This window comes from Plenodomus lingam (genome assembly GCF_022343315.1).
Source record: "Plenodomus lingam strain CAN1 chromosome Unknown contig_14, whole genome shotgun sequence".
NCBI lineage: Eukaryota > Fungi > Ascomycota > Dothideomycetes > Pleosporales > Leptosphaeriaceae > Plenodomus > Plenodomus lingam.
In genome coordinates this window covers 522,055-533,178 of record NW_027093932.1, presented here as the reverse complement: position 1 = coordinate 533,178, position 11,124 = coordinate 522,055, and the positions used below count along the sequence as shown (strand labels likewise).

Here is an 11,124-nt window from a genome sequence, read left to right as displayed (position 1 = left end):
ACTACTATCCTCCTTTAGCACTTTATATAGTTACCTAAATTTATCTTTAATATTACTATCTAGTTTAGATATATTATCTAGTACTACTATACTAAACTCTAGTATAGTATTTAGGAACGCCTATATATTATTAAGAATAGGTTTAGAATATATTTAAAAAAGATAGTAATAAAAACTACGTTTACTTGCTTAAATTATTCTAATTTATACTTAACTATAGGCTAGTTTATATAACTATAAAAATTTGCCGCTGTGACGTGGACTTGAACCTACAGGGATATTCTAACCACTCGGAGTAAAGCCCAAGTCGCCTGACGCTAAACCTATGGTTATATGACATGCCACCACCCCAGCTGTGTATCCAATACATCCAAGGTGCATGTACTAATCTGAAACAGTAGGAATGGGGTGGTGAGGGCGACGGTGGAGAACGCCAGTGATGACGTGCATCACAACGTGGTACACTACCACAGTACCTCATCGCAACTCTGTTTCGACGACACCAAGAACTCATTCAACGCGAGTGTATTTTTGCCAAAAAAAAATCATTGATCGAGTAATTACGAGCTAGTTTAGTCTCTCATTTGGTGGTTGTGACATGTCAAATCTGACGATATCAAGGTGTATATAGCCACGGCTTCTTGCCCCCCTGCCCGCTCCATCTTGCCAGCAACCTCTTATTATACCACGCATACACGCCCACCTGCACCATCGCAAAAACCATGCCCACCGCCACCATCACAACCTGGATCCTCAATCCCCGACTGTAGAACGGCACGTCATCCGCACGGTAATACTGCGTGCCCACCATCAATCCCGACATGGCGCTCATGACCCACATGGCGATGCTAATGCTACGTTCCCGCGGGTCGCGACAGTTTAGCTGGACCCACGAGTTATGCACGGGGTGGTAACCAATGGCAAATGCATTCACGGCTGTCCAGAGACCCCAGCGCGACCACTTTCCCACATGTGGATGTAGGGCATGGGTGAGGATTAGGATGAGGAGATAGAAGGTTTGTGCGATGAGGACGGCAAGACCGCGCTTGTTGGTTTTGTCGGAGAGCCAGCCGAAGAAGAAGACGATGGGGAGGGCGAGAAAGCCGCCTATGCTTGCGAGAGCGTTGGCCTCGATGCGACTGAAGCCTAGTGAGAGGATGATGCTGGGTGTGTATGTGGTGAGGGAGGACCATGTGGAGAAGACTGCAAAGGTGGAGATGAATGAGGGCCAGCGGCGGTAATGCTTGACTGTCTTCCAGACGATATATGGTGGGATCTGCAGACTTTGTGCACCAGGCTTGCGCTCTCCATCGTCGGCTTCAAGGCGGTGTTGAAGTGCTTCGCGCTCACTGTCTGTGAAGCGAATCAGGCCTGGCGACCATAGGGGCCGAGCCTCATCCGGACTGCCTGGCAGCAGAAGAAGCAGGATGACCGAGACTACCATGGTGAATATACCCTCCACTGATTCATGTCAGCACTACGCCACCACCTTTACTTCAATGTAAGAAAAGCACTTACGCAGAAACAACCACTGCCAGCCTCTCATTCCTCCGCGGCCACGCAACTTCAAGATCCCACTCGCCAACAACGGACTAATCGCATTACCACCAAACATACCGAAGAAAAACACAGCCACACGTTTTGCCAGCTCTCGCCTCGTATACCACATGGATAATGTATAAATACCCCCCGGAATATACCCAGCCTCACACAAGCCCAAAAAAGCGCGCGCCAACAAGAACCCAGTCTTGTTCCGCACAAACACCTGCAATGTTGCCACGAGCCCGAATATGAAGACTTGGGCGGCCATCCATGTGCGTGGTCCCATCTAGTCTTGCGTTAGTGAACTCGCACGATTTGCTTCACTAGTGGCAGGGCGAGGTGCGTACTCGTTGCAAGAGCATGTTCGATGGTATCTCCAGCACCACGATACCCAGGAACATGAGTTGATTACCTAGGTTAACCGTATCTTGGTCTATACCGACATCCTGTGCAAACCCGTCTGTGAGGGCGCTGCCCAGGTTCATGCGGTCGAGCTGGAAGACCAGCAGGCCCAGGAACAGTAGGGGGAGGACGGTCGCGTCAACCCTGATTTGAATCAACGCCTGAGATGGAATTGAAGAGGATGTTGGGACAGCTTACTTTCGTTTAGCGCGGAGGGTTACACCGTCGTTGGTCAGAGTCGTCACTTCACTTCCACTCGAGTCGCACACGTCGCTTCGTGCAATAGGTAACCCCGGTTTTCCCTCAACATCAGCCATTTTCCGGATCCTGTGCACACAGACGAGCTTGAGGACTCTGCTCTACAGACTACAACACATGCATGGGTTATAAACGCAATTCTCCTTTCTTCTCATCCACCCAATCCATCCTTAAGGCGTCATCCACACCCCAAATTTCGCACTCCCACCCGTCCAAGTCGTCATCCTCCCCATCTTCCACCCCACCGAGCCACAATACCCACACGTACACACTACCTCCCACTACCAATACGAGAACCGCCTTTCCCAACCCTTGCCCACCCACTCATGCAGCCTGGTGAATTCCCCATCGAGAAACAGCAAGGGTAAGTACAGGGAGGCCGCCAATGTCGACATCCCCAACCCTCATGTCGACATCAACGCCCTCATGTCGCAAACTCGCGACGTCCAAGTAAGAAAGCAAGAGGCGCCGAGTCTAGCAGCGCTAATTGGGAAAAGAGGGCGCGCTGATAGGTCGGGGCCTCGGTGCGGACTCGGTGGTATAATTACTAAGACGCACTTCGGTGGCGGAGATGCCGCGGAGTAAGTTGGTCTGGTGCTGCGATAAGAGGGATGCCGACTGGGTATAGGACACAGGAACTGAGTATGTTTTAAATGTGAATCCCCCTTGCTGCTCCCTTTGTCCGGGGTGTGAATCGCAGGCTGGGATTTTTTTCGGATGCGAGGTTTTTTTTGGAGTATATATATGTTTGGCTGACGTCGCGGTGAAGATTTCCAGTCGGATTACTTGTACCGGTACAGAGCACAATTTACAAGTTGCATACAAGAGACGAGGAAAGACAAAAACATGGGAATCAAACGAGTCGCCGTAATCGGTCTTGGGCCCGGCGGTGCAATCACCATCGACGCACTTGCTCGAGAGCAAACCTTTGATCGGATCCGGGTCTTTGAACGACGAGAAGCACCAGGTGGATGCTGGTAACACTCTCCATTTCCTTGCAGCATCCACCATCCTCCCCCTCCCCTTGCCCACCACAAACAAAACAAACCCCATCATGCAAATCAAACAACCCCAAACTCACACTCACACACCCACAGGCTCGAAGACTCAACACCCCCACCCCCCATCCCCCCATCCTCCCTCTCCGCCCTCGCATCCCGCACCGCTGACCCCCCAATCCCCCTCCCCGCCTCCCTCCCTGCCAAAACCGAAAAATCCACGCGTCCACGCTACAGCGAGTCGTCCGTATACCCCTACCTAGAAACAAACGTCCACCACATAGCCATGTCCTTTTCCCAAGAACCCCTCCACGGTAAACCAAGCGCGCTCTCCGTCTCAAAACACGGGCCCCAGTCACCCTTTCTGCACCACAGCATTGTGCGGCGCTGGGTGCAAGGGCTGGTGCGCAGACGGGGCTACGAGGCGTTTGTGAGTTATGGGACGAGTGTGGAGTTGGTGGAGAAGGTTGGGGGGGAGTGGAGGGTGGTGTTGAGGAGGGAGGGGGAGGGGGGGGATGAGTGGTGGGAGGAGTGGTTTGATGCGGTTGTGGTGGCGAGTGGACATTACAGTGTCCCCTATATTCCGCAAGTTCCGGGCTTGGAGGATGTGCAGCGGGCGAGGCCGGGGAGCGTGAAGCATAGTAAGATGTTTCGGGGGAGAGAGGGGTACAAGGATAAGGTAAGGATGACTGTGGACTGCTTTTGCTCGCCTACGCAACGCGGCGTGATCATAGCTGATGGTGATGTCTACAGAAGGTCTTGATAGTAGGTGCCTCAGTCTCAGCAGCAGACATAGCCATCGACCTAATCGGCATCGCCCAAACCCCCATCCCCGCCGTCGTCCTCGGCCACAAACCCAACATCTTCTTCGGCGACATCGCCTTCAAACACCCCCTAATCCTCCAAAAGCCATCGCTCTCCCACTTCTCCCTCGACAAAAACAACAGCAACAACAGCAACAACAACAACACCACAACCATCACCGCACACTTCACAGACAACACCACCATCCCCAACATCGACGAAATAATCTTCGGCACAGGATACACCTGGACCCTACCCTTCCTCCCCTCTGTCAAAATCCGCAACAACCGCATCCCAGGCCTCTACCAACACGTCGTATACACCGCCGACCCCACCCTCCTCTTCGTCGGCGCCGTAGCCCCCGGCCTCACCTTCCGCATCTTCGAATGGCAAGCCGTACTCTGCGCCCGCATCCTCGCGGGGCGCTGCAAACTCCCGCCCGTAGCAGAGCAGCGGCGATGGGAGGAGGAGCGGGTGCGTGAAAAGGGGGATGGTGTGGGGTTTACGCTGGTGTATCCGCAGTTTGAGGAGTATTTTGAGGCGGTGAGGGAGTTGGCGGGGGAGGAGGGGCCGGGGAGGAAGGTCCCGCGGTTTGAGGGGGGGTGGGTGGAGGTTTTGATGCGGGGGCATGAGATGAGGAAGAGGTGGTGGGGGGAGGTTAATGAGAAGGCGAGGGGGGAGGTTAATGAGAAGGCGAGGGGGGAGGTGGATGAGAAAGGGGGGGAGGAGGTGAATGACAATGTAGCCGCGAGGCCAGAGCCAAGGCAGGAACGAGTCAGGGCGAGATTGTAACATGTACCCTGTCCTCTGTATACTAAACCACACATCCCAAACACCATGCAACCGTGTCCTCAAAACAAAAGGTCTCCTAGGAGATTGGACGTGTGTGTGGTAAGATTTTGATGAGAGCTGATGAGAGTATGGTAAGAGTAGGGTGAGAGTGTGATGACGATGATGATGATGGTACTTGCTGTGCTGTGCTGTACTTCACTGTCCTCCACTCTACTATATACCCACACCCTAGCGTGTGAGAGGGATGTGGCAGTAACCATAATCCCAAAGCGCCAACGCTAGACCCCTCCAGCCCATCTAGAGGGTACAAAATGGCACTGGCTACCCAACCTAGTGGCGAGTTAGATGGGTTGGTATGGGATAGGCTGTTATGATGAGGTGAGGTGTGTACTGTGTTCGCAATGTGACGGTAGAGGTGAGGGAGTGTTTTACGCCTCCGTCTTCAACCGTCCAGACCACAAATCAATCGTACTAGCGCGCCGAAACTAGCCATCTGTTAGCCCAGGCACTTCCTCTCAACCGCAACAGTCTGCGTGTGGAAACGAGAGAAAGCAGAAAGCAGAAAGAAACAAAAGCACAAACCGTTGACCCCTTGACAACCTTCCACCCCAAAATCGGCAGCACAAAAATCGGAATCCCAACATACGACGCCACAAAATCCGCCGTATTCCAATTCCCCCGCAAAAAGACTGGAAAGCCAGTAATGAGCGTAATGAGCGTAGCGCCCACAAACCCATACCACGCCGTATACGGCTGCCACGGCCCCCGCCAGGGCAGACTATCACGATGTAAGCCCTGAGCCTGACAGGCAGCAAAGAAGCGAATGTACGCAAAACAAAGCGTCGCCCAAGCAATCAGGCCAGCAACGGTGCTGAGATTCATAAGCCAGGCAAAAGCCTGGGCGGGGCCAGCGGTGCCGAGACTGAGGTAGGCGAGGGGTGCAAAGGACCAGGAGGCGAGGACGGCGATATAAGGGACGCCCGAGGCGGAGGTGCGGGCGAAGATTTGGGGGAGTTGGTGGTCGGTTGTCATGGCGAGGAGGATGCGGGAGCCGACCCAGCAGTAGCTGTTGCCTGCGGACCAGGCGGAGATGAGGATGCAGGCGTTGACGAGGGAGGGGAGGGCGGTGATGCGGGCGTGTTTGATGGCGAGGACCCAGGGTGAGGAGTTTGCGTTGCCGGTGCCGGAGACGAGGGCGGGGTTGCGGGGGTCGACGATGAGGCCGATGAGGAGGGCGCCGAGGATGTAGAAGAGGGCGATGCGGTAGGTGACGCGGCGGGCGGATTGGGGTATGGCTGTGTGGGGGTTGATGCTCTCTGCCGCTGTGATGACGACGACTTCGACGCCGATGAAGGAGAAGGAGGCGTTTACAAAGGCGGCGAGGAAGCCGAGGAAGTGGCCTGTCGACCCGGTGATGCCGTTGTAGTCGACCCAGGCGCCGGGTTGATGCCAGTATCGGAAACCAATAGTTTCGCGGTTGGGGGCGCCGCCGCTGGTGATGACGATGGAGACGAGTATCAGACCGAGGAAGCAGGCGATTTTGATGGAGCCGGCAATGACTTCGGACTCGCCAAACCAACGTACGTTGGAGAGGTTGATGGCGAGGATCAGGACGAGACTGATGGTGATGACAATGGCAGGAGACATGTCGGTCCAGTATCCGACGAGGATGGCGGAGGCGGAGCACTCTGCTGCGATGGATATCGTGTAGCAGTATCCATAACTGATGGCTAGGGAGAACCCAACGGCAGGATCGATGAACCGGCTAGCAAAGTGAGGAAACGAACCAGCAGTAGGAATCTAGCAGGACCATGAGCAAAGATGAAAAGCAAAAGGTAAATACACGACGATGAGACGAACCACGGTAGCCAACTCTGCAATACTCTGCATAACACACCACAACACACTGCCCACAATGATATACGCCAGCAATAAGCCAGCAGGACCAGCACTGGCATACGCAGCCCCCGTTCCAATGAACAGACCAGTGCCAATGCCGGAACAAAAGCCAATCATGGTGACATGGTAGTTTCTCAGATGGCGCTGCGTTGCACCATGTCCGCCCACATTGAGCTGTGGCTCGAGGATGGGCTGGTCGTCGGAAGCATGACGGTCGAGATGGGGCGGACTCTCAATGTCTCGGCTGTCCTTGAACATGGTATGCCTTTCTTTGGCGTCGACGAATCGTCTCGACAAAGAAGAGAATTGAAAAATGGCCCTGATCCGACCTTTTGCAGGCTAGTAGGACATTAGCTGTCCCTTCTTCTGCCCAAGACTTTTTCCCCAAAGCCATGTACCTATATGCAGACCACCTACCTACTACTACTACTACTACTACTACTACTACTACTACTACATGCGCCATTCCCCACCCAAACCCGCCCATCAAAGAATTTTTCATCGCCTTCTCTCAACAAGTGTCTAGCAGCTAGCACATCATCCCCCCAGGTAGAGCACGTCATCCACGTTGCACCCACAGGACACACGCACCCATCTCCACCAGCCAGGACCACACTGCGGTGCTAGGACCGAGGCCGAGATCGTCGCCTGCCAGAGATGTGTGTGTGTTTTTTTTTTGCAAGCTTTGGTGTTTAGCTCAGTGGGTGAAGAAGAATAGAGTAAGGATGTAGTCCCTGAAGATTCTAGTCCCAGAAACACCGCACAATCCATTACTTCCTCTTAGCGGGAAAGTAGTTTGTTTGAATCCAAAGTTCTGTACCGTATTGTGGGATACTGTTATACAAGTCTTGGCCTAGGTACGACACTAGTGTCAATCTGGCGTCTAGAATTTTTCCAACGCTAGGCTGGATGCGTGTTAGCACAAGCTGAACTACCTACTGTACTCTACCAGACAACACCACTCTTTCCTGGAACCTGTTCTGACGAGGGAGGGCGTCGAGAAGGAAGAGTAGAGTAATCAAGTCAGGAGAATGTTGGAATCCGTCCGTTGATGTACCAAAGAGACCTGGCCAAAGAGGAGGAGCGTGATGAAAGCAGTTGACAAAAACAAAAAACCAGACCCGAACAAGAAAAGTCTTTGCGATTACCATGAGCTCCCTCTATTCAGATCCGCATTAGTTGTATGTATATAATAGCACAAGAAAAAACGAGGCCCAGCTTCGCCGTTTGGACCTGTCGTGTCTTCAAGAGTTGCCAAACTCGTCCCGATAATCCTCTTCAAAATCCAACATCATGTCCACCCACCCGCCTCCCCCATACTGACACTTGCTCGGCCCCCTCGTTTTGAATCCAGTCTTCTCGTAAAAAGGGACATAGCGATCTCTGCAGATGATGGAAATGCGCTTGGCCACCTGGCTGTCGCGGATGCGCTGGATATAGGCCTTGAGCAGGATCTGGCCCAGGCCTTTTTTCTGGAAATCCGGGTGGACGGCTAGACTGTGAAGGGCAATGGTCTGGCCGTCTTCGTTGTGGCCGATCTTGGGGGTGAGTTGGTACTTTGATTTCCAGTCTTGGGGGTAGTCCATGGCGGCGTCTGTGACCAGATGGGACGAGGCTTTGGTGGCGATGATGTGGGCCAGGAGGATGCGTTTTCGCTCCTTGTCAGAGGAGTCTATCGAGGCAAAGGTGGGGCGCGACTTGAGCAAGGTAGCCAAGGGGCCATCCGAGGTGGGGTAGGCCGAGGTGAAGAGACCGGAGCAGAGTTCACCACATATCGAGAGCCGGTATTCGAGCTGTAGGGTTGGTTAGTGGGTGCGGTATGGAGTCACGTGGAGACGGTGGTGCATTCAAGGTTCAAGGCTGACGGGCTGGGGAGGGCATGTTGCTGTAGACCAACCATGGTGACGAGTAGAGTGGTACCAAAGGTGCAGGATGGGGATTCATCCAGTCGAGAAGGGAGAGTTGATGACGATGACGATGATGACAAGAAATCATCACAAGAGCAGTGAAGGGTAGTAGTAGGAGTAGTAGTAGGAGTAGGAGTAGTAGTAGCAGTAGTAGTAGCAGTAGCAGTAGCAACCCACCTTCTCCCTAGAAGCAGCTTCTCTCGGATCAAAAGCAGCATGCTCGAGCCAGTCACAGTCGTCGAGGTCCTCCACATTGAGCAGCTGGGCAAAAGGGACAATCCCCGTCTTCTTGAGGCGTTCCTGCTTCATGAGGTTGGATTCGCGGTGGGGAACCAGGCTGGAGGAAGGCTGATCGGGCGGGGAGCCAGTGTGGGCAGATTCTCTGGAGAGTTCCGTCATGCCGTCCAGTGTCTTGCGGTCGGCTAGCAGGTCCCGTGGCATCTTGGCGTTGGCGATGAGCCGTTCGCGGGCTGACGGGTCTGGGTGGACAGTGAGGGAGGGGAGTCTTTTCTTGGGCAGCGAAGCAGGAAAGTGGAGGTGGAGGTGGAGGTGGAGGTGGAGGTGGAGGTGGAGGGTGGTAAGGGTGGTGAGGGTGGTAAGGGTGGTGAGGGTGGTAAGGTACAGCTGCAGGAAGCCGCGGACTGCAGCAGTTGTTGTTGGGGGGGGGGGGGGTTCAAAGTTGGCAGGCAGTCACTTGTTGGGTGGGATGATGGCAATGGGCCCTGTGCTCTGCTCTTTCCCTGCCTTCTCACGAGATGACCGGCTTGGGGAGGGGGAGGGAGGCCAGACTTGTGGTAATTGGCCTCGCTTAATCTACCTAGTAACTAACTACCGGTACCGTACCGCGCACCTACCGTATCTAGTCGGGCTGGAGACTACTCTAGTAGTTCATTGCCGCCCGATGTTTACTTCTTTTCTTCCACCTACTGTACCGGTAGGCTAGCTGCCGTACTGTACATACTACCGAGACCCATGTAGGCGTACCATGGTAGGCAGCTGTAGGAATAGACCATGACAGGTCATGTGTAGTTGCACGTTTGCATGTTGGCATGTAGAGTCTACAGTGTGCTGTCTCACGTGTCCAGGTACTCCTCTGGGTAAAAGGGTTTTGTCGTTCTAGGCAAGGAGCCACTCCATGTTCTTTGTACTCTAACGTAGGGTCGTGCAATCCTTTCCAGACAAGGTCCGAGGGGATACCTACCTACCGGTACCGGACGGTAGTCATAGCATACTCTAGGTAACAACAGTATACACAATAGCCGAGACGCACCACCCACCCTTTCCGTTTCCTGCCCAGCCCAAGCAGACTGTTGGTAGCAGACTTGCAGGTGAATGGCACTCTAGGTAGAACTGGGAGATTGTATACTTCAGCCATCATCCATCCCACCCATCCAACCACGTACACGAATGACTGGCGGACTGGCTGTCGTGCACCCCGCGAATCCCTCGACTCGACCGACCATGTCGAGGACAACAACGACGATGACGTGGTGGCATGTCATATGACCATGGGTTTAGCGTCGGGCGACTTGGGCTTTACTCCGAGTGGTTAGAATATCCCTGTAGGTTCAAGTCCACGTCACAGCGGCAAATTTTCATAGTTATATAAACTAGCCTATAGTTAAGTATAAATTAGGGTAATTTAAGTAAGTAAACGCAGTTTTTGTTACTATCTTTTTTAAATATATTCTAAACCTATTCTTAATAATATACAGGTGTTCCTAAATACTATACTAGAGTTTAGTATAGTAGTACTAGACAACATATCTAAACTAGATAGTAATATTAGAGATAAATTTAGGCAACTATATAAAGTGCTAGAGGAGGATAGTAGTAGTAGTATTAAGGAAGTAAGTAAAAGTAAATAGAACAAGTTTAGAATAGGTTAGTAACACGTTATAGGGGCATAATATATACCTTACTTATAGTAATAGTTAAGGACTACTACTTACACTAGTAATTATTAAATATATAGCTATTCTCCTAGTATACCCTTAATTATATAGCTAAGGGTATAGGTATATAATACTAGTTTAGCAATATAAAGATAGCTCTTACCTAATAAGAGAAGAGGTGCTTATGCAGGCTATATAGGTAACACGTTAAGAATATGTTCTTAAATTATTCTAATTCTAGTAGGTATAATACTCCTACTAGTCTATCTATCTTAATAGGCCTATAACTTTACTATTCTTTAATAGCTAGCTAGCAAGCTAGTATAAATACTAATACTCTAGGGTAAAAGTGTGTAAGTATCTTAAGAACACGTTATAAATATATTCTTATTATATTATTAATAATGTATTATATAATTAGATCTAAACCTTAAAAAGTATAGTACCTAAGAAAATTCTATAAAGAGAACTACAAATAAGAAGCTATTATTATAGCCTTATTAAGCGCTTCTCTTTAAGAATTTATAAGGACTACTAGGTGTCTTATTATCCTATAATAAGGACTATAGTAAATTAGGTAGGGAGTAAAACTTAAATATATTTAAAACGTGTTAATAATAAGTTAGT

At 51.5% G+C, this 11,124-nt stretch overlaps 4 protein-coding genes across 4 annotated transcripts; 1 reads left to right on the top strand and 3 right to left on the bottom strand.

Moving 5' to 3' along the window:
- Positions 1 to 560: 560 nt before the first annotated feature.
- IAQ61_002264 (uncharacterized protein) lies at positions 561 to 2,303 on the bottom strand (the record flags this gene model as incomplete). The annotated part of the gene is made up of 4 exons (XM_003834097.2): positions 561 to 1,461; positions 1,519 to 1,828; positions 1,890 to 2,088; positions 2,143 to 2,303. Coding segments are annotated over 4 exons (1,515 nt in total), but the record flags the coding sequence as incomplete, so codon positions are not given.
- A 1,543-nt stretch (positions 2,304 to 3,846) lies between these two features.
- IAQ61_002263 (uncharacterized protein) lies at positions 3,847 to 4,796 on the top strand (the record flags this gene model as incomplete). The annotated part of the gene is made up of 2 exons (XM_003834095.2): positions 3,847 to 3,879; positions 3,954 to 4,796. The coding sequence occupies 2 exons, from the start codon at positions 3,847 to 3,849 to the stop codon at positions 4,794 to 4,796; spliced, it is 876 nt and encodes a 291-aa protein (XP_003834143.2).
- Positions 4,797 to 5,224: 428 nt separating this feature from the next.
- On the bottom strand, positions 5,225 to 6,953 carry IAQ61_002262 (uncharacterized protein; the record flags this gene model as incomplete). The annotated part of the gene is made up of 3 exons (XM_003834094.1): positions 5,225 to 5,281; positions 5,379 to 6,596; positions 6,657 to 6,953. 3 exons carry the CDS (start codon positions 6,951 to 6,953, stop codon positions 5,225 to 5,227), a joined length of 1,572 nt encoding a protein of 523 aa, XP_003834142.1.
- A 986-nt stretch (positions 6,954 to 7,939) lies between these two features.
- IAQ61_002261 (uncharacterized protein) lies at positions 7,940 to 9,241 on the bottom strand (the record flags this gene model as incomplete). The annotated part of the gene is made up of 2 exons (XM_003834093.2): positions 7,940 to 8,488; positions 8,780 to 9,241. Coding segments are annotated over 2 exons (1,011 nt in total), but the record flags the coding sequence as incomplete, so codon positions are not given.
- Positions 9,242 to 11,124: the final 1,883 nt, after the last annotated feature.